The sequence below is a fragment of the Gymnoscopelus braueri genome (genome assembly GCF_963280865.1).
Source record: "Gymnoscopelus braueri genome assembly, chromosome: 24".
Lineage (NCBI taxonomy): Eukaryota > Metazoa > Chordata > Actinopteri > Myctophiformes > Myctophidae > Gymnoscopelus > Gymnoscopelus braueri.
The window spans coordinates 13517134-13541515 of record NC_137626.1 but is presented as its reverse complement, the minus strand read 5'-3'; the positions used below and the strand labels follow the sequence as shown (position 1 = coordinate 13541515).

At 43.5% G+C, this 24382-nt stretch overlaps 1 protein-coding gene across 1 annotated transcript in view; it reads right to left on the bottom strand.

Moving 5' to 3' along the window:
• Positions 1–22044, bottom strand: part of LOC308080484 (transmembrane protein 47-like) — a gene marked incomplete at both ends in the record, with an annotated part of 31192 nt that extends 9148 nt beyond the window's left edge. Inside the window, one exon of the mRNA XM_080422382.1 lies at positions 21795–22044. Within this exon, the coding sequence (XP_080278508.1) occupies positions 21795–22044 (250 nt within the window). The remainder of the gene's footprint in view (positions 1–21794) is intronic.
• Positions 22045–24382: the final 2338 nt, after the last annotated feature.

Genomic DNA, 24382 nt, shown 5'->3' with positions numbered 1-24382 from the left:
AATCTGGCAACACTGACCGTGGCACGTCAGCGCTTGGTGGCACTGTAACTTGCACTGACGGGGTCAGCTGCTGTATCTGCCCTTGGGCTGATGTCAACTATCAGCCCAAGGGCAGATATGGCAGGCATGTCATGTGCGCCTCAGGAGCAGGTACTGGAGCACATGGGGCAATTAAAGGCTTTTTATTGCACGCGCAGACTAACATTTCTATTATTACTCTGACGAAGATGTAATAATCGAAATGTTAGTCTGCACCTGCAATAAAAAGGACTTTAACTGTGCCTCCAGTAACTTTTCTTCTAATATAGCTTGACACCCTCTCTTTGTCCTTTTATCACTCCCAACACGAGGACAAATAAAGTACTGGTTATGTGATAAATAAACTATGTATTTATCATTTTATGGCCTCTCCAACTGCTAAGCATAACAGCAGCAGTCGTTGGGACAGGGAAGACCTTTCAAACACTAAACCCGAGTTGTACTTGGTATATAATAGCAGATCTGCAGGCTCACAACGCATCGTGCTGAGACGCGGTGTGAACTTGTAGATCTGCATATTTTTGGTGCACGACACGACCACCGGCGAGTGAATCAGGCTTCAGTCTGCACGGGAGATGAAGGAGGTGAGGAGGAAAAGACGGAAAATGGAGTAGTGAGGATGGGGTTTGGGCGAATGGAACGGCAAGGAAGCATAGATGTCGAGGAAGGAAGGAAATAGAGGAAGGGGAAGATCAAAGGAAGGGAAGGAAGAAACAATGGGAAACTAAGGAGAGGGAGAAAGAAAGAAAGAGAGCAATGATATAGCATTACTTGAGGAATTCGATTCCACAGATAAACATTCTACAATGTTTATCTACAAGCTCGCACTGCGAGGCGTTGCGAGCTTGTAGATCGGCTATTTTCACAATGTTTGCCCCTTTCTTGCGTAGTATTTAACAATTTGGACCATTTGGTATTAAAAAAGGTCTTAAAAGTCATTCAATTGTAACTTAAGAAAAGTGCATATACCCTGCATACACTTACACTGTATGTTGGTTTGTTTACTGTTCAGTGAGAAAACAATGTTCATGCAAATTAAGCTAATCAACTGGGGACCCCCCAAAATAATTTTGGGGGGTCCCCTGGGGGTCCCGACCCCCGGGTTTTGGGAACCACTAATCTACAGTATAAGCACACAAGCAATGTGACACGTTGTGAGCTTGTAGATCGGGCTATTTTCATTATGAGATTTTTCCTGTATAGGAAGAAAAGGAGGGGGGGGGAACTGTTACGTACAGGTACAGAGCCCTGGGGGACCCCCGGTCAACAAAGTGGTTAAGAAGAGGAGGATATTCACAAGGACAGAGAGAGAGGGCAGAGCCAAAAGAAAAGCAGAAACAAAGGACTATAGAGAGAGAGAGAGAGAGAGATGAAAGCTGTGTCAGGTATGGAGAGAGAGAGAATGACTGCAAGCAGTGTTGCCATGTCCGCTTATTATAAGCAACTTTGGGCTTATTTTTCTGTGTAAAGTTGCTGCTGGTAAATATTAGCAGTGGTGGAAAAAGTACTCACATGTTTTACTTAAGTAAAAGTATCAATACTGCAATGTAGACATACTATGTTACAAGTAAAAGTCCGGAATAAAAAATGTACTTGAGTAAAAGTACAAAAAATATTGGTATCAAAATGTAGCTAAAGTACCAAAAGTAAAAGTACTCATTATGCAGAATATCCCATTTCACAAGATTTCAAATGTATAAAAATCTTTTGAAATTAGCAGATCTACAAGCTCAAAATGCGTAACCAGTAACTAAAGTGTTACAATAATTGTAGTGGAGTAAAAGTACAATATTTGCCTTTGAGATGTAGTGGAGTAGAAGTAAAAGAATTGGAAATTGGAAATACCCAAGTAGTACAAAGTACAAATACCTCAACATTGTACTTAAGTACAGTACTTGAGTAAATGTACTTAGTTACTTTCCACCACTGAATATTAGGTAGTTGTGGGTTTCATTTTTTTGGGGGGGGGGGCTTGTTTCTAACGTGTAGTTGCGTATTTGGGTCTTGCTTCCTAAACGTTGTATAAACCAGTGTTTCTCAAACATTTTCATGTCAAGGACCGCCCCCAAATTACTATAATAATAGTCCTCGTATCCCCATCTGAAAACATTTTGTGCCAGCTGACCCCCGTACACATTTTTTTCCCCCAAGATTTAAAAAAAAAATTGCAGATCTACAAGCTCACAACGCGTCGCATCGCGACGTGTTGTGAGCTCGTAGATCGGCTATTTTCAAATAGCCTTTGTGCATATATAGGTTTAAAGTGCTTGTGCGTTAGTCGCTTCTTTTGGGCTCGTTTTCATCGACCTGGTTTGCGCATTTCTCTCGCAAGATCTGGCAACGCTGACTGACTGCAAGAGAAGAGAGTGCAGACAGTGGCAGGGATGGGAGGAAGAGAGACACGGATAGTGAACCATGAAGGAGAGGAGGATAGAGAGAAAGAAAGAGAGAGGGGGGGTGATGGAGAGAGAGAGAGAGAGAGAGAGCACTTAGTGTACCTGGGCTGCCAAACAAGCCCAGTTAAAGAGCTTTTCTGGCATGGTATCAAAAAGCTGTCCACGCTTATAAATAGGGAGGAGCTCAGTGGCTCCGCTCTCTCTACGCACACCGAAATAGCAAGAAATACTGGTCTCTTGACACACACGCGCGCACACACACACACAATCACACACACACACACACACACACACACACACACACACACACACACACACACACACACACACACACACACACACACACACACACACACACACACACACACACACACACACACACACACACACACACACACACACACACACACACACACACACACACGAATTGGTCTGGACCGTGGCACTTTAAATGCAGAGACTAGACTGTTTCTCAAAGATTTCTTTGCACCTTTGAGTGATTCCACTGCTGTGACAAAAGAGAAATAGAGATGGACAATGTAAAGAAAAAGAAAATGTTTAGCTAACTTTGGCGATGGAAACACTTAAAGGGACACTTCGCCGATTTTGCAACCAGATCTTATTTTAATGAAGTTTAGGACTCAAGAAACAAGATCCTGTTTTTTTGTGTGTATAATCTGTGTTTTTAGATATCTAGTAATCTTCGAAGATTTCGTGACGTTATTTACGTCACGAAATATTGGTCTCATTCCTTTCCGCACTACATGTTGTCTCGACGCGTCTCAGTCAGACCAGCTCCAAAGACAGCCCTAAGGGGTGTCCGTAAAACTTTGTTCAACCTTCTTTCCCCACTCGGCCACTCCCATTAGCTGCGGCCAGCGGGCAACCCCCCTTGCAGAGTGAGGCATTACTTTACCTGAGTTATCTTCTGATAGTTGTACTTGAATGTTGACATGAAATAATAATCCTGTTTAGTGTTTCATAAGCGCAAGCGTAAAAAAATACAGCGTGGAGTGGCAGCGCTGGTAAACAAACACCGTCGCGAAAGGCTAGGATCACAATACCAAGGATTCGACAGTGATGTCACTACTATGCGACACAGAAGTAGAACTGCATAAAGATACCAAGGATTTGTCAGTGATATGACAGCACTAACGAATCCTTGGACATATATGTAACTAGATGAACGTGTGCGAGGTACACGTTCTTCAGCCAGTGTTGCCAGATATTGTGAGAGAAATAAGCAACCAGGTCTATGAAAACAAGCCCAAAAGAAGATAACTAGGCCAAGAGCACTTTACCTAGACATGGGATATTATATATTTGAAAATTGCCGATCTACAAGCTCACAACGCTTCGCGACCCATTGTGAGCTTGTAGATCTGCTATTTACAAAAAAAATCTTGAGGGGGAAAAAGTGCAAAATGTGGAATATTTTTGACACATATTTGTTAGGGGCTCCCTGGCACAAATTATAATTTCAGATGGGGGTCTGTGGAAAAATACATGAACATGTTTGAGAACCACTGGTTTAAACAACAATCAAAACATTTGGAAACAAGCCCAAATATCAACTACATTTTAAAAAGAAGCCGCTTACAATAAGCAGACATGGCAACACTGGCATGCTGTTTGTATGTTGTTGTTGTTGGAGATCACACCCACATGCAACCTCCCCTCCCCACAAAGAGGGGCAGTGCACCAAAGCAATATGGTCATTGTAGTAATGCAGCAGTCCAGTCAAACCCTAGTCAAACACACAGATTTCATTATTTTTCTGGCCATAGGGTGCAAATTTTAAATTGTTCTACTGTTATCTACAACAAATACTATTACCATTGAGTGATTGCAGTTTCTTCCAGGGGTGAAATGCTCCTTTAAATCAAATAAATCCCCTAGTGACTTCCTCTGATGTATGTGTTTGTTGTAACATTCTTTCTTTTAATGATCTATTCATTGGCATGATGAGTCCAATTGTTGATAGCCATGTTACAATTTAGCTCTTTTTTCCTTTTCTTTTTTGCAGTGTTTTTTTTGTTGTTGTTGCAGGGTGCACTTACTGTAACATTGGGGTGTAAACAGAATTATGGTTACCCAGTGTGAGAACCTAGCCTAACACTTCTTATCAGGGACCTGCAGGCCTCGAAAGCAAACATTGGAATATCGTCTCTGTCGGGTGGAAACCTCATTATGTCCAAAACTTGGACATAACTTGTTACTTCTCAGGATTCAAATTCCAAAATGGAGCTTGTAGATCTGCTATCTTTTGAGTGACGCTGTAGTGTGCTCAAGTAGGGCGTTAATTTACGGGAAAGAACACAAAAGTTAGAATATGGAGATAAGAGGTTTCTGCCCGAGAGCAACGATATCCTACAATTTGCCCTGGACCTGCTGTTCACAGGAGCTGCTGCCCCAATGTACCACCATCAGTGGTGGAAAGTAACTAAGTACATTTACTTAAGTACTGCACTTAAGTACAATTTTGAGGTATTTGTACTTTACTTGAGTATTTCCAATTTCCAATACTTTTACTTCTACTCCACTACATCTCAGAGGCAAATATTGTACTTTTACTCCACTACATTTACTTGAAAACTTTAGTTACTAGTTACTTTTCAGATATAAATTAACCACTTTAAACCTATTTTATACCTAGGATATTTAGTACTTTTACTTTTGGTACTTTAAGTACATTTTGATGCCAATACTTTTGTACTTTTACTAAAGTAAATTTTTAATTCTGGACTTTTACTTGTAACAGAGTATTTTTATATTGCAGTATTGGTACTTTTACTTAAGTAAAGAATTTGAGTACTTTTTCCACCACTGACCACCATGCCATGCACTTGGCCAGTCACTGAACATGTCTGCAACTGTGCATTGCGTGTGTGTGTGTGTGTGTGTGTGTGTGTGTGTGTGTGTGTGTGTGTGTGTGTGTGTGTGTGTGTGTGTGTGTGTGTGTGTGTGTGTGTGTGTGTGTGTGTGTGTGTGTGTGTGTGTGTGATCCATTGTACCAAGACATCAGAGACACATACTTACACAGATTACAACCACACAGATTACAACCACACATTTTGAAAACATGACCAATGACGAAAAACTCCCATACCTGCTGGGCGAAGTACAACAATGTGCAAACACAGCAGCAAGATTCGTGAGTTGCTGTGATAGGAAAAGGATATCAAACGGAATACAACCACCCTAAAGACTAATCATTGTGTATATTCCGGCACTATACCTGCACCCAGTGATCTTGGTACATAGAAATTGATCTATTGAAGATTCTGACTTTCAAATGTACATATTTTTTGTTTTGATTGTATTGCTGTATTGTTGTATTGTGCTTTCTGCTTTGGCAATGTAAACGTATGTTTTCTCATGCCAATAAAGCCCTTTGAATTGAATTGAATTGAATTGTGTGTGTGTGTGTGTGTGTGTGTGTGTGTGTGTGTGTGTGTGTGTGTGTGTGTGTGTGTGTGTGTGTGTGTGTGTGTGTGCGTGTGCGTGCGTGCGTGTGCGTGCGCAGTATGTGTGTGTTGCTGCAGGGTAGATGGGAAGGGAAAGACAGAGCGAGAGAGAGAGAGAGAGAGAGAGAGCGAGAGAGAGAGAGAGAGAGAGAGAGAGAGAGAGAGAGAGAGAGAGAGAGAGAGGCATGCATAGGAAGCAGAATGGGGCAGGAGACTGGAGTGAGGCTAAGATATAGGATGAACTTAGAGGGACAGATCTATGACTAATCAATGTAATCGATACAAAATCCAATTATAACAACATTTTTTTTTTTTTTGGGGGGGGGGGGGGTTTTTTCAAAGGTTTTCAAAAATGATAAAAAGAAATACTGAAAATATCAATTTCAGTATTTCAGTATTCAGTATGAACAGGGACAACTGTTGCGCCCTTCTTTGACCTTTGGTAACGGTTGACTACAGGTGCGGTGGTCTCAAAAATATAACTGGCAGAACAAGACTCGCTCACTGCAAAAAAAATGTAAGGAAAACTCCTTCGACAGACCTAAGAAAATAACATTTTCTTTATTTTAAATGCTCATCATGTGCTCTGTGCTCAAAGTGAATTAAAAAAATAAGCAAACGTTTCGGTCCTGGGACCTTCGTCAGTGCTAAGTCAGTATTCAGTATGAAACAGGGCTTAAGTGGTTAATGAGACTAATCGATTTAGTGCATCGTATATTGCGATGCGTTTCGAGCTTGTAGATCTGCTACTTTTGATGCTTTTGTGTGACGCTGTAGTATGATCAAGCAGTAGGGTATTAATTTACGAAATACGAGATGCGAGGTTCCTGCCCGACAGCGACGATAAACAACGAACAGGATTAGAGTCAACACTGTTTTTTTAGCTCTGCGAGTGCTAAGTTAAATGAATAAACACAATACATTATACGTGACAGGGGCGCTGATCGTTAATCAGTGGCGGGTGGTGTGAAAGTGTCGAGACGCGGGGCTCCGCTGGCATATCAAACGACAACTGAACCTCGGGGTCAATCGGTGGGAATCGATTATGTGACGGGACTGCAGAGGATCTGGGGTCCTCAAAGAAATGCCACGTCTCAGGTGTGTGTGTGTGTGTGTGTGTGTGTGTGTGTGTGTGTGTGTGTGTGTGTGTGTGTGTGTGTGTGTGTGTGTGTGTGTGTGTGTGTGTGTGTGTGTGTGTGTGTGTGTGTGTGTGTGTGTGTGTGTGTGGCAGCGCTTTGACTTCAGGCTCTATACAGATAATGCAGTGCTGGGAAAAAGTGCTGGACAAGGGGCGTGAGTGATGGCTGCGGCAGTTAGTTATTAGTGGCATTAACCCGTTGAAACCGGGAACGCGTCTGCGTAACCACTTTGACGATGATTGTGTGCTTTGACTATTCAAAAATAGCAGATATACAAGCTCATAGCCCTTGTCTGAGCTTGCAGATCTGCTATTTTAGAAAGATCGTGAAAATGTGTGCAACTCTTTGAATATATATATTTTTTAAAGCGAACATTTTTTACTCAAATCTTTGCTTCTGGGGGTCCCTGGAACGACATATGTTGAGATGGGGGGGGTCCGCGGGCCAATACATATCATTTTGGGGGTCCTTGAATTTAAAAAGTTTGAGAACCACTGATTATAGCAACATATATATTTTTTTAACTGTTAGGATTTAGAAGACATTTGTAGAATCCCCAGAAGCAAAGATTTGAGTTACAAATGTTCGCTCTAAAATATATGTATTCAAAGATTTGCACACATTTTCATGATTTTTCAAAAAAATAACAGATCTACAAGTATATCTGATTTTTTGAATAGCCAAAGTATAAGATAATGGTTAAAGTGGTTAAAATCTAAAATGACAGATTCTTTCCAGGTCTTAATGGGTTAACGCTTTTACTTTTTCTCTCTCTTTATCGGCAGGCGCCGCGGGGCCTCTAAGAACTCTTGGCTATGTGGACACTTTTCAAGGCTCACAAAATGACGCTGTCGCGGAGGGGAAACCTTGTATGTCCAAAACCGTTTCCTTTTCAGAAAAAATTACCTGTGTTCCAATGGATACAGCATAGTCATGATTTAGTCACAGGCTCTCGTTAATACTTTTGATTGATTTGATATTCATAAAACCCACAGGCAGACGTGGCCTGTCATGGGTTAGGGCACGGTCACAATGCACTTTTATTTTAGCTATGGGGCGGAATCTGCCAATGCTTTCGTCAATGCAAATGCGTGGATTCATGGTCTTGCGCATCTTTCCGCTTGTCGCGCACATCTTGCGTTTATGCGCTCTATGCTGCTTTCCCCCCTCTGTCCAATCGGGTGAGTGGAAGGCGGACCGTCCCAAGACTCAGGAAGCGACATGGTGCTCAAGATAGAGCCTCTGGTTGTAGCTGTTGCATGGGAGGGTCCTGAAAGTGAGTGACAGGTGGGTCACTCCGTTTATTTAGAATTACGCTGGCTGCCAAAAACTGTGGCCGCGCACAACCTTAACAGCGTTTAACAGCGGCCAACCATGTTTTGGTGTGACCGCGCCCTTAGTCTGCGCTCGTTCAGCGTGGATTTCCAAACGACACCAATTACGTATAGTAGGCAAGTCAGGAAGTGACTCGAATTTCACATTGGAGGGCTCTGTCCCGCCCCACCGACAGACTTCTACATTGGAAGCCACTGGTCGCAGCCCGCACCACAGGCCAATAAGAAGCCGCGGGCCGCTTGTGCCCGTCCCGCCCTTTGGAAATAGGAGGTTTACCCAAGCCCCCAGAACCCAGTGGTTGCATTGAAGCGCATTGTACATGCTGGCCATTCATAGGTACCGCAGCTCAAAACGGCTGGGGCCCACTGTACATGAACCAGCGAAAATGGTTTCGACCAATGGGCTCGACTCACAAGCTCGACTCACGAGCTTGCGCACAGGGCTGCGCACCTCGTGTCGCAGAAGCCCCAAATAGGCCTCGCCCATCACATTTCCCAACCCGGAAGAAGGGGTGATTTCGGCCCATTCGCTGGGTGAGCAACTCAATGCAGGTGGATGGGAGGGGATATCCGGTGCCCTCTCTTATTATTTTCAACTCTATGGGTTTACCAGACTGAGAAGCAAAGAGAGAAAAAATGTATCTGCAGAACGGAGCAAATCAGTTTGGATTCCAGACTAGTCATGATGGGTGACAATTTTCAAAATCCTTAAAAATTCTTCAAAAACGTTTGAAAATAGCGGATCGAGACGCTAAACACGATCCAACGCGTTTGTGGCCTTGTAGATCGGCTATTTCAACAAAGTATAAAATGATCCATAGCAATTCTTTATGGGGGGAAAAAAACTAAACATAAAAAGATGAAATATGGAGATATATTAGTAATGCGTGAATAAAAATATGCATCCTGCTGTAACATGCCGTTTCTTCCACTCCCCCCCAAAATCTGTAAACAAGTCAAGCATATAGGCTTTGACGCATGCATCAAAGTACACCTAGTTAAGATGCAAGTCTATTCTGATCAGCCTGTTTCAAAACAACAACAACAAGGAGGATTAGATTCAAAGTAAAGCATCTGGAAGAAAAACACCTACTTCAGCGTTTTCTGTTCTGCGGGCACGCCTAAACTAATTACCTCGGCTCTGCCAAAAAAACGTATGGTTTGTTTAAACACAAAGCAATTACGTTTGTCGCCGTCATAATATTTTCATGCTTTTTCATAAATTAATGCCCGATTTTATAATGTGTCGTATATGGCAGTGTTGTGCAGAAGTAGCGAAAATTGCAGATCTACTAAGCTCACAATGCGAGCCTGTGAATTGGCTATTTTTTGCTATTTTTGGAAATAGTGGTGAGGTCTGTCTGCGGGTTTTATGAATGTTAGTAATAGTAGTAATTAAAAGTATTAAAAAGAGCTTGTGACTACATAATAACTGTACTGAATCCATTGGAACACAGGGTATTCCACCCGAAAGCGACGATATTCTGCATAATCGTCTCAGTCGGGTGGAAACCTCATTATGTTCAAAACTGTTACTTTTCAGGATTCAAATTCAAAAATAGCAAAAAGTAGTCAGATAGACGAGCTCAAAACGTGTCGCTTCGCCCCACAATTCAAGCTTGTAGATCTGCTACATTTGATGCTTTTGTGTGACTCTGCAGTATGATCAAAAAAGGCGTTAATTTAAATCTACAGTCGACTTAGTTGACTAAAATGTATTTTGGCGGTGCCTTGATGGCGTCGTAATGCCTGATTTTACACTTGGTTGCGCTCTGAAAATAGCCGATCTACAAACCCACAACGCGTTGTGAGCTTGTAGATCGGCTATTTTCAGAGCTCAAACACCCGTGCACAAACAAAGCATGAAATGACTTGTCTTTTAGTTCTACCGAATCTCTTCTCCACTAGTCCCTCCCAAACATTTTTATCTAGTTTTTAATTCGTTGACGAAATTGTCAATAGTTTCAGTCATCATAGCTTAGTTTTGTATTTATGTTTTATTTAGCTTTCGTCAGTGAAAAAATGGTAGTCGACGAACATTTTCCGTCATAGTTTTAGAGCCCAGCTGCCTGCTCGGCTCGCAGGGATAAAAACTCTATTCAAGCATGCCCCCCCCCCCCCCCCCACCCTCCCCAGACAAGACAGTTCTATGTGATCAGCGCAACAACACAGATCTCATTCACTGCGGAGTTATTACCCCGTCAGAGGTTGGCCCGAGACCTCGTCGTGTGCTGTGTGCTCGAAATAATACGATAAAGAGGTGGTGCCATGTTTTTGCACTTTTTCTGTTTTTCATGTGTCTATGAGGTTGATAGAACTTCATAAAGCCCCCCGGTGGTGTTTTTATGGTGTTTTATGTCTTCTCTGACTATTTGGAGTTTCTTCCTGGAGGCTGAAACCTTGAGGGTCAAACGTGCCAATAGAGAAACAGCGCTTTAGTGACATCACAAAGCCATACCCTCCCCCTCATTATCATAACACAACAGGTGTGGGCATGAGGAGGAGGAGGGACTAGGACAGGTGGGTGGTGCTAAGGTGGTGGAGGAGGTGCTAAGGTGAGAATCAGGTATACTTAATGAACTGGAGGCGTGTCCACATAAAAACATAATTTTAACAATTTCTGTACACTTTTATTTTGTTGAAAAAAATCCTAACATAATAATAATACCTTCTGATCAGGTTTTAGGGTTGAAAAATATCATGGCACCCCATCTTTAAAGGAATGTACAAAAGGGATAGAGGAGGCACGGGGAGCTAAAATGAATGGCAGGGAAGGTATACAGCAGAGAGAGCAGAGAAAGCTCACCAGGGATTTTCCGGCGGTTCACTTCATATATATTTAACTGGTCTCTCAGCAGGGAAGCGTATAGCTCTCTCTCTCTCTCGCGCTCAGCCCACAAAAACTAGTCGAAAATCAAGAGGGACAAAGTAAAGGCTTTTTTTTTCCTGTAACCAGAGTTATGCCCCATTATCAGGAGATCTAGGTTTATAGATGACACGGCTATAAATCCCTGGATTTGCACAATGATTTTAAATTATTCTTGGGACCTGACCACAGCTGGCTCTCCACACCCGATCAAACAAATCTAAATGTGCCATGAGATTTAATAAACCTTTTTGGCCCTAGCTACTCATATTTGTACTTACAGAACAATTTGTGTCTTACAGAACCGAAACTTTGTGTCCTCATTTGTACTATAGCTAGGGCTGTCCCAATTATAACTTTAAAAAAATATATACAAAAAAATATTTTTGTAACCCATTTTTTTCAACCTTTGCCAATGCCTGAACTGTAATCCTGGGTGCTACTCTCCCTCTGACAGCCTTGGGAGAGCCCCAAACTGAGCTCATACTTCCTTCAATGCATGAGGAGTGAGCAGGCCACTTCTTATCACCTTATCAACCAGTTCCTTTCCCCTCCATCAGGCGCCCCGGCTGACCAGGGGGGAGGCAGTTTTTAGTGAGGGTACCTACCCTATAACCTGACTCCGCCGGATGGGGCGGTATCGAGTTCACAGGTTCACAATACAGCCTCCATCTGGGATCGCTCAGAGATTGGAGCTACATCGCACCGCGACGGGTGCGAACCAATCAGCGGCTGCTAGGAGCGCTTTGCGCACGCGCGCAGGTTGTGCACGCACATGCGCGCGCTGCGTGTGCGTGCATGTACGTGAAACTCCCGCAGGGAGGCCCCGCGATTCTGTGTTACGCCACTGCCTAGGTGGGGTTGGTGAAAGGGCCTACTCTGTGTGGAGTTTGCATGTTCTCCCCGTGTCTCCTAGGGTAGTTAATACCCTCACAAAAACATGTAGTAATCCTGGTCGCTATACCGCCTCCCCCATGACAGCCGGGGCGCCTGATGGAGGGGAAGGGAACTGGTTGGAATAACGTGTTCCTTCCACGCGCTACGTCCTACCAGGGAAACTCCCCCCTGTCAGGTGACAAGAAGGTCAGTTGGCTCTCATGCATTGAAGGAAGCATGAGCTCGGCCCTGGCCTCCCTAGGCTGAAGGGGACTGGTGTAGCGCTGGTGTAGGGCAGGTGTAGCGCCCAGGATCACTTTTGGCACCGGGTGAAAAAAATGGGTTACAAAAAATCCCGGGATATATATATTTTTTTATATAGAAAGGCCCTTTCGCCAACCCCACCTAGGGAATGGGCACTGATGACGCGGAGGAGAGGACACGCCCCCAGCACCCACAGCGTCCCCGGCGGAGATTGAACCCAGGACCTTGTAGCTGTGAGGCGACAGCGCTACCGTATTATAAACTACGTGACCGAGTGCCGCGCTATGAGCTTGTAGATCTACTATTTTTGAACATGAACTTAAAATGGCTATTTTATTAATAGCCAAAGACTTCTACACAGATGCGTTCCCGGATTTAGTTAAGTCTTCTGCTTTACTTCCCTAAAGTGCATGTGTATAATTGCATTGTCTCACATAGCACATAATGCATCGCTAACACACACATGCACACACACGCACGCACACACACACACACACACACACAGGCCCCATTTAAACATGCCATTTACCACAGTGATGCCACTATAATGGGACAGTGTAATTTTTCTGTGCAAACGTTGCCAGGGATGAGACTGCAATCACCCTAAGCACCTCTGAAAGATGTTCTGCCCAAATTTAACAGCTTGCCGTCTTTTCTAAACAATGAAAATGTTATATGGTTCTAGTATCCCTGCACGTTAATGTTCAGATATAAATGTGCTCTGGACACGGACACAAGAAACATGCCGGGATTTGGATTGAAGTGTTTTCTAACCTTCCCTGCACTGCAGAAAGAAAGAAAGAGAAAAGAAAGAAAGAAAGAAAGGAAGAGTAGCTTGGCAGGGTGTGACTTCAGCTTCAGCACATGCAGTGAATCCCATTCTCTCTTTTAAGTGTGTGTGTGTGTGTGTGTGTGTGTGTGTGTGTGTGTGTGTGTGTGTGTGTGTGTGTGTGTGTGTGTGTGTGTGTGTGTGTGTGTGTGCGCGCGCGTGCCCCCATCCCATCATGCACCTGGAGTGAGGGCGTGTGATTTCCGACCCCCAATCTATCTCCCATAGAGCTGAATGGCACATCATTTTCCACTATTCATTCAGCCGCTACAAATAGAACTGAACTCTCCAGAGAGAGAGACTACTCTGGATGAGAGGAGAGGAGAGGAGAGGAGAGGAGAGGAGAGGAGAGGAGAGGAGAGGAGAGGAGAGGAGAGGAGAGGAGAGGAGAGGAGAGGAGAGGAGAGGAGAGGAGAGGAGAGGAGAGGAGAGGAGAGGGTATAGAGAGGACTGGATGAGATGAGTGCAGTAGATGGTGAGATGCAGTGGTGGAAAGTAACTAAGTACATTTACTTGAGTACTGTACTTAAGTACACTTTTGACATATTTGTACTTTACTTGAGTATTTCCAATTTCCAATACTTTTACTTCTACTCCACTACATTTCAGAGGCAAATATTGTACTTTTACTCCACTACAATTATTTGAAAACTTTAGTTACTAGTTACTTTTCAGATAAATTAAAACAATTATTATATTATGAAACCTACATTAACCACTTCATCCCTATTTTATACATAGGCTATTTGAAAATAGCAGATCTACAAGCTCACAACGCGTTGTGAGCTTGTAAATCGGCTATTTTCAAATATTTTAGTACTTTTACTTTTGGTACTTAAGTATATTTTGATGGCAATACTTTTGTACTTTTACTCAAGCAAATTTTTAATTCTGGACTTTTACTTGTAACAGAGTATTTCTATATTGCAGTATTGGTACTTTTACTTATAAGTAAAACATTTGAGTACTTTTTACACCACTGGTGAGATGGAGGGGGAAGGGGGGGAGAGGAGAAAAAGGAGAGGAGAGGAGAGGATAGAAGGAGAGGAAACAGAAGGAGGGAGAGGACGTGGGAGATGGACGGGAGAGGATTGAGAGAAGATGAAGAGGTGGGGTCGAAAGAGAGAGAAGAGGGCAGAATGAGGGGTTCACTAATCAAAGAAACACACCATTATGGAGGGATTTTTTTTGGATTGGAGGGAGGCAGTGGTGGGGGAAGTATACTCAGATAATTTACTTGAGTAAAAGTAGCAATACCAAGATATAAAAAATACTCTGTTACAAGTAAAAGGCCTGTGTTCAAAATGTTACTTGAGTAAAAGTACCAAAGTATTGGCTTCAAAATATACTTAAAGTACCCAAAGTACAAACGTTTTTGAAAATAGCAGCTCTACAAGCGATGTGATGCGTTGAGAGCTTGTAGATCGGCTATTTTCAGGTTTAAAATAGAGCTAAAGTGGTTGCTAAATGTTTTATAATGTAATAATTTATATCTGCAAAGTAACTAGTAATTAAGTTTAGTAAAAGTACAATATTTGCCTCTGAGATGTAGTGGAGTAGAAGTAAAAGTATTGGAAATTGGAAATACTCAAGTAAAGTACAAATGCCTCAAAATGTTACGCAAGTACCGTACTTGAGTACATGTACTTGGTTAGTTACTTTCCACCACTGTTAATGTGGGGGTCCTTGACATGAACAAGCTTGAGAACCATACTGCCTCTGTGATTGGCCCGCTGAGATCAAGAGGGAAAGTACGGCAAGCCGGGGCGGACAAACAGGGCTTTTTGTCTGCAGACAGACGGACGGGCAGACAGACAGACAGGATGGAGTTGTACAATGAGGAAAAAGAAGGGATTGCTTTGGTCAGCTGGTGAGCCCATTAGAGGTAAGTTGCAAGACAGGACTGATTTATTGTCCTAAGCTTGTGGTGTGTGTGTGTGTGTGTGTGTGTGTGTGTGTGTGTGTGTGTGTGTGTGTGTGTGTGTGTGTGTGTGTGTGTGTGTGAGAGAGTGTGTGTAAGTAAGACTAGTGCACACACACACACACACACACACACACACACACACACACACACACACACACACACACACACACACACACACACACACACACACACACACACACACACACACGTCCTTCTCCTTCTCACAATCCCTGTCAAGACAACTAATTAGGATCTCCTGGTCTCTCTTCTCTGTCTCTGTGTGCGTGTGCGTGTGTGTGCGTGTGTGTGTGTGCGCGCGCGTGTGTGTCGGCGCCCCTAGGAGAGAAGGAGTGATGCAACTACAGCCAATCAAAAGTGTGACATGAAATATTAAACTAGGCTTCAGAGGAGACCGTCCAGAAATAGGTCACCTCTTCATACAGTTTACTGACAGACACACACACACACGCGCGCGCACACACACACACACACACACACACACACACACACACACACACACAAGTGTGCGTGCATGCGCCCACGCAATAATTGTGTCTACATTTTTCTCTCCTGTACACACACACACACACACACACACACACACACAGGTCATCACTCACTATCGACTGCAATCACACACACAGGCAGGGGTGCATGGACACACGCAGACACACACACACACACACACACACACACACACACACACACACACACACACACACACACACACACACACACACACACACACACACACACACACACACACACACACACACACACACACACACACACACACACACACACACACACACAGAGCCTATGTGGGGCCAATCAATACAGCAATGCTGCTCTTTGTGGGGTGCGGGCATCAGGAACTCGCCACTGTGTTTACTCCGTGTGTGTGTGTGTGTGTGTGTGTGTGTGTGTGTGTGTGTGTGTGCGTGTGCGTGTGCGCGTGTATGTGTGTGTGTGTGCGTGCACGTGTGGCCGGATAGAGACACATGCCGTCCATGGTACAGCCTGTGCAGACAGGCATGTCGTAGACAGATAGAGCAGTAACAGTTCAGCCTGCATTCATTCATACCACTCAGGGTGTGTTTGCGGCTCCACAGCACACAAACACACACACACACGCCGGCCGGCAGGTAATACGAGGCCCGCCACGCTCCGTTGCCTTGGAGACCGGTCCACCATCATCACGCTTAAACCCACCGATTCTCCATCTGTAAGGGTCCTCCTGACTGAGCCCCGACACGAGGCTGTGTGTCTTAACGTATTAACCCATTAATAGACCTGGAACGCATCTGTGTCACTTTTTGATTTGAGCTAAAAAAAAACATTATTTTAAACTTTGGCTATTCAAAAATAGCAGATATACGAGCTTGTAGATCTGCTATTTTAGAAAAATCGTGAAAATGTGTGCAAATATTTGAATATATATTGTTTAAAGCGAACATTTTGAACTCTATTCTTTGCTTCTGGGGGTCCCTGGAACAAAATATTTTGAGATGGGGGTCGGCGGCCAAATACATATAATTTTGGGGGTCCTTGACATGAAAAATATTGAGCACCACTGAAATAGAAACATAGGTTTTTCAGAATACTGTTGAGATTTAGGAGACATGTAGAATCGGCTTCAGGTCTTAATGGGTTAAGACCTGAGGCAGATTCTACAAAATGTCTTCTAAATCCTAACATTTTTTTTATTTTCTCAAACGTATGTTGCTATATCAGTGGTTCTCAAACTTTTTTATGTCAAGAATGCCCAGAATACGAAATCTCGTCATTGTCGTCGGTGGCAGGCTGCGCCGTGGCAGAATTTGACGAGAAATCTCGCCGTTGGCGGGCAAAGAGTTAAGGTAGCCTGTTTACATTCGTTAAAGGCCAGTAATTGATTTACAAAAAGCAATGCATTTTGTTTTAAAAGTTTGACGAACACGTCTTGACCCTGTCAGTTGGGAGCTACAGCTCCAGACAGCTGATTGCTTCATAATTGGTGGTGGTTGTCGCCGGGCCCGGCTGTGCTGAAATAGGCCTGCTGGTAAATAAAAGGCTGGGTCGACACGAGTGTTCATATATAACCTCCAAAAGTCTGAAAATAGCAATCACCATATCAACAGCACCACTATCTGTGTCACAGGGTGGCTAATATGCCGCTTCACAAACAGAAAGCTAGCTATGAATGCTTCAGTGCTCCTCTACCTACAGTATAGTCAGCGGTTCTCAAAGTGGGGTCCAGGGAATCTCAGAGTCGCTCGCTCGCCCCCCCCCCCCCCCCCCCCCCAAACAGGCTCAAACAGTGCATACGTCATAAACCGGATGTGACGTTTTCGCAGATTGCCGATCGGATTAAAGTACGATGTGATACACGACGACGATGACTGTCCATCACCCAGACTAAAGAAAATAGAAGTGGAGCTCTCGGTTAGTTTTTTATACCGTGTGAAAAAATGTGTTTTTCCCTATTCTGGCCGAAAATGACCGGGGGAAAAAAATTAGAACCGGCAACGGAATCTGCGTCATGAAACCGGATCCCGGTGTGTGTGAAGTAAGTGGAAAACGAAACCTAAGATGAAAAATAAACAGAATAGCGCGATCACAGTAAAAAGTAAAAACTCTGGATTTCTCGTTCTGGCACTGAGGGCATTCAGAAAAAACTCGGGATAACTCGGGGCATGGCACTGAGAGTTAAGGCCTAAGGTTCCGATTCTACAAAATGTCTTCTAAACAGTTTTTGAAAAAACGTATGTTGCTATATCAGTGGTTCTTAAACTTTTTCATGTCAAGGACCCCAAAATGATATGTATTTGGCCGTGGACCCCCATCTCAAAATATGTTGTTCCAGGGACCCCCAGAAGCAAAGATTTGAGTTACAAATGTTCGCTTTAAAAATATTCAAAGATTTACACACTTTTTCTCGATTTTTCAAAAATAGCAGATCTACAAGCTCATAGCGCGGCACTCAGTGCTCGGTGCTATGAGCTTGTAGATCTGCTATTTTTTAAGTGTAAAATAATGCTTTTTTAGCTCAAATCAAAAAATGACACAGATGCGTTCCAGGTCTCAATGGGTTAACATAAAGCACTGTTAGATAAAAAAAACGGCCATATACGCCATAATAAATAGTATATGCTGTTGTAAGATAATAAGTTTAAAATGGCATTCAAATGATGACCTTGTGTAGTGTACACATATAACATTAACCACAATCTTGCATGTTTTAACTGTGTTCTCAACATTCTCCTGTGTTCCTTCACAATTAAAAATCGTTTATTGATTTCTGATATTACTATAATGTGTACCTCTATTTGTAAACTAAATAGTTTACCTGTTCCAAACAGCTACTTTGAATGCAGTGCGTATATTGTGTGGACAATGCATAATTATGCAAATAGCATTCATTTATTTTTCTGCCTTTCTTTTCTTTTTTACATTTCATTAAAACTTGTTCACCATTTCAATGACCAACCTGAAAGGGTGTTTCTTCTATGGAAGTAGGCCAATAGTAGTACTCTCAACTGGCACAAAATGAAAAATCACCACATCTGTTTGAGTTAGTGGAGCATAAAGCCTCATTTATGAGCTACTACTCTAGCCTAGTATGAATGCAAAAGAGAGCAGATTTTTGGCACGCCACACCAAGGACCTGTTGTGTGATCCAATGCAAACCAATTTCACACATTCAACAAGGGATAGCCTATAATATAACACTGTAATAATTCCTCCCCATCCTTAAAATCACTTGCAGTGCACTAAACCGAGACAGAAAACAACAGCACTCTCACTCCCCAAACAGCCAACATCAATACAAACACTGACTGGGTGGAGAAATCGTGTTGTGATTTGAAGTCCACAATCACAACGCTAGAGGTAGCTCCACTGATCACGTCCAACCCAGATTTGGTACAAACAAGGGGTTGAATTCGTTCTCCTGCTATGCCACGAAAATGTGGAATGCCCTACCAAAGGCAGTGAAGGAGTATAAAACCCTACTCTCCTTCAAAACTGCCCTAAAAGAGTACCTTCAGGTGGCTGCAATTCAAAACTGTCCCCTGTAAAAGTCATAACCTATGGATCCGAGATGTAGTGGAGTAGAAGTCAAAGTAGGCTATTGGAAATTGGAAATACTCAAGTAAAGTACAAATACCTCAGAATTGTACTTAAGTATAGTACTTAAGTAAATGTACTTAGTTACTTTCCACCACTGATTAAGGTGCAGGTGCACTTCACTAAAAGCCAGATTGATAGAAGGACAGTAAAAGAAAACAAAAAAACATCACCTTGTTAAAATGTCAGGGGTGATGAAAGAAAATTAAGTGGGTGAAAACCTGGAGCTCACAAAAACCTGCCTGGGGGAGAAAGACTGAGTCCTTGAGGGGGTCCCTCGTCCTTGACGGGGTACCAGGGGGTATAGCAGCTATACAAGCGCACTTTGTGACGCGCTGTGAGCTTGTAGATCTGCAATTTTTTGAAAAGCCTTGACATTTTTGAATAATTATTACATAAATCTTCACTACTATTGCACTATTATTTCATACTTTGGCTATTCAAAAATAGCAGATGTGCAAGCTTGTGACGCGCTGTGAGCTTGTAGATCTGCAATTATCTAAAAGTCTTGAAAATGTTGCTTTTGTTTTTGTTACATAAATCTTCTCGTCTGTGAGGGTCTCTGGCACAGCACAGCACAGCACAGCACAGCACAGCACAGCACAGCACAGCAACAGCACAGCACAGCAACAGCACAGAAACAGCACAGCACAGCACAGCACAGCACAGCACAGAAACAGCACAGCACAGCACAGCACAGCACAGAAACAGCACAGCACAGCACAGCACAGCACAGCACAGCAACAGCACAGAAACAGCACAGCACAGCACAGCACAGAAACAGCACAGCAACAGCACAGCACAGCACAGCACAGCACAGCACAGCACAGCACAGCACAGCACAGCACAGCACAGCACAGCACAGCACAGCACAGCACAGCACAGCACAGCACAGCACAGCACAGCACAGCACAGCACAGCACAGCACAGCACAGCACAGCACAGAAACAGCACAGAAACAGCACAGCACAGCACAGCACAGCACAGCACAGCACAGCACAGCACAGCACAGCACAGAAACAGCACAGCACAGCACAGAAACAGCACAGCACAGCACAGCACAGCACAGCACAGCACAGCACAGCACAGCACACACGGTCGGTCGGTCGAGTCAGTTAGTCAGTTAGTTCAGTGGTTCTCAACCTTTTATGGCCGCGACCCCCAAAAATAATCATATTTGAACTGTTTGAACTGGGACTTCCCCCCCCCACCCTGATAAGCACTTGGAATTATAGGAGTCGAGGCATTACATTTTGTTTGACTCTGTTCACAGATAAATGACTCTGATCCACAGATAAATTGTGAAAATAGCCAATCTACAAGCTCACAACGCCTCGCAACGTGAGGCGTTGGGAGCTTGTAGATCGGCTATTGTTTTGTATTGTATGTTTGCCTCTTTCTTATATATTTTGACAATTTGGCCGATGTCTGTCCAGTTTTTATAGTATACTTTGCTGATTACTTTTGATGCAGTAATGGTCTTTTTTTATTTTATTTCTTTCGTTTTTGATATACAAAAAATGTAGCTATCAAAAACGTCTTAAAAGTCCTTAAATGGTCACATTACTGTCATCTGGGACCCCCACAAATCATGTGGGGACCCTCCTGGGGGTCCCGACCCACAGGTTGAGAACCACTGAGTTAGTTTATAGTCAGTCGTTCCAGTCAGTCGTACTTTTTCATGTCAAGGACCCCTAAAATGATATGCATTTGGCCGCAGACCCCCATCTCAAAATGTTTTGTTCCAGGGACCCCCAGAAGCAAAGATTTTAGTTACAAATGTTCGCTTTGCCAAATATATATTCAAAGGTTTGCACAAAGTTTCACGATGTATCAAAAATAGCAGATCTACAAGCTCGAGCTTGTAGATCTGCTATTTTTGAATAGCCAGAGTATAAAAGGTTAAAGTGGTTACAATTGTGACGCTATAACAAATGTTGCAGGGGACCCCCTGGAACACCCCCCCAAGGACCCCTGGGGGTCCCTGGACCCCACTTTGGGAACCAATGGGTCAGTCAGTCAGTTAGTTAGTTCCAGTGGTGGAAAAGTACTCAAATTCTTTACTTAAGTAAAAGTACCAATACTGCAATATAAAAATACTCTGTTACAAGTAAAAGTCCAGAATTAGAAATTTACTTGAGTAAAAGTACAAAATTATTGGCATCAAAATGTACTTAAAGTACCAAAAGTAAAAGTACTAAATATTTGAAAATAGCCGATCTACAAGCTCACAACGCATCGCGATGCGACGCGTTGTGAGCTTGTAGATCTGCTATTTTCAAATAGCCTAGGTTTAAAATAGGTTTAAAGTGGTTAATGTATGTTTCATTATATCATAATTTATATCTGAAAAGTAACCAGTAACTAAAGTTTTCAAGTAAATGTAGTGGAGTAAAAGTACAATATTTGCCTCTGAGATGTAGTGGAGTAGAAGTAAAAGTATTGGAAATTGGAAATACTCAAGTAAAGTACAAATACCTCAAAATTGTACTTAAGTACAGTACTTAAGTAAATGTACTTAGTTACTTTCCAACACTGGTTAGTTCCCATTACCTGTGTCCATGTTGCTGGAGCACTGCCAGCGGCCGGTGCTGGGCTGCCTCCAGCAGGCCTCCCACAGGGACAGGTAGAACTGGTCGTCCGCCGTCACCCACGCGGGGCTCATGACGGCGCCGGCGTCCAGACACAGCGCGAGGAACACGCACACCAGACCCACCAGCGCGAGCGGCGTCAGCTCGCGCGAGGAGGCGCGCGCCCTGCCGCCGCCCGCCGCCTCCGTCTCGCTGAGGACGGCGGAGGACATGGACCCAGACCGGAGAGGACCCGGGGCAGTAGCCTTCTGTGGAGCGGAGTCAGTCGGTACGGTGGACCCGGACCGGAGGACCCGATCGGTACGGACCGGACCCGGTCGGTACGGTGAGGACCACACCAGAGGACCCGGTTGGTAGAAGAACCGGACCCGTTCGACGCACGGCCGCCCGTTCAGATGGTGAGCGAGAACCGACCAAATGGACGTCACCTGCTGCTGTCCTCCTTATTCCTCCGGTGAACTCACTGTGGTGTTGCTGCTCCTCTCTCTGCTCCTCTTCTGTATCACTATCCTCCTCCTCCTCCTCTCTGCCCTGGGTTCTGATGGAGAGAGAGAGACGGTGGTGGTGGTCGGATGCTCTCTCTCTCTCTCTCTCTCTCTCTCTCTCTCTCTCTCTCTCTCTCTCTCTCTCTCTCTCTCTCTCTCTCTCTCTCTCTCTCTCTCACTCTCACACACACACACACACACACACAGCTGGCAGGTAGTTCCGAAGCAAATCGTTAGATTTCTTTTAAACAGATACTCTAAGTAAAAAGATAGCATAATCTGCTCCTTTTGTGCTGTGTGTGTTATATCAGTGTCTGATGAGAGAACAAAGGAGCATCAAGTAAACATATTGGGTTGTTATGCTACACCCCAGTGAAATAAAGTGAGGCAAACAAAAATATATAGACATAGACAGAGAGTCTATACCAAGACATCAGAGACACTTCCCACATGTACTTGAGTAAAAGTACAAACGTATTATTGGTATAAAAATGTACTTAAAGTACCAAAAGTAAAAGCACTCATTGAAAATAGCAGATCTACAAGCTCACAATGCGTTGCATCGCGATGCATTGTGAGCTTGTAGATCGGCTCTTTTCAAATGGCCGAAATGTATAGGGCTGAAGTGGTTAATGTATGTTTTATAATAATAATCAAAATCTACAAAGTAACTAGTAACTCAAATAATTGTTGTGTGGAGTAAAAGTACAATAGTTGCCTCTGAGATCATGTACTGTAGTGGGGGAGGAGTAAAAGTACTGAAAATTGGAAATACTCCAGTAAAGTAAAAGTTCCTCAAAATTGTACTTAAGTACAGTACTTGAGTAAATGTACTCAGTTACTTTACACCACTGCCCACATATTACCGGTACATACAGATTAGCTACAAACACCCAAAGTGAGTTTGAAAACATGACCAACAACAAAAAGAGAAACACAACAATGTGCGAACACAGCAGCAAGATGTGTGAACTGCGATAAAAGAAGGTTAGCCAATGGAACCACCCTAAGGACTACTAACCAGTTTGAGTGTCCCAAGTAGACCTCTAGACCTACTGCACATATAAACACTATCTGTACAGAGTAGACCTCTAGACCCACTGCACATATAAACACTATCTGTACAGAGTAGACCTCTAGACCCACTGCACATATAAACACTATCTGTACAGAGTAGACCTCTAGACCCACTGCACATATAAACACTATCTGTACAGAGTAGACCTCTAGACCCACTGCTCATATAAACACTATCTGTACCGAGTAGACCTCTAGACCCACGGCACATATAAACACTATCTGTACAGAGTAGACCTCTAGACCCACTGCACATATAAACACTATCTGTACAGAGTAGACCTCTAGACCCACTGCTCATATAAACACTATCTGTACCGAGTAGACCTCTAGACCCACGGCACATATAAACACTATCTGTACCGAGTAGACCTCTAGACCTACTGCTCACATTACATTACATTACAGTCATTTAGCAGACGCTTTTATCCAAAGCGACTTACAATAAGTGCATTCAACATAGGTGGGGAACGAAATTACTAATCACCAGAAGCAAAGTGCATTCTCTTCTAAAACAAGCAACCAAGAGTATACCTAGCGCTAAAGTAAAAGAGCTAAGACAAATAAGTGTAACAAATAAACAAGATCCAATAAAACAATGAAACAAGAGTTCGTACAACTAGTTAACAACAAGTAGGCAAGGCGAAGAGGAAGGATAGTGTTTCCTGAAGAGGTGGGTTTTCAGCCTGCGGCGAAAGATGGGCAGTGACTCTGCTGTCCTGACATCAGTGGGAAGTTCATTCCACCACTGTGGGGCCAGAACAGAAAAAAGTTGTGACCGTGTAGATCGGCCAGAAGGACCCTTGAGCGACGAGGCAATCAGTCGCCCCGAGGTGGCCGACCGAAGTGGTCGGGCAGGGGTGTAAGCATCGACCATATAAGCATCGACCATAGCCCATCGACCATAGCCCAGGGCACATATAAACACTATCTGTACCGAGTAGAATAAAGACGTAATGTGACATAGCTCTGTTTAACACAATGCTGT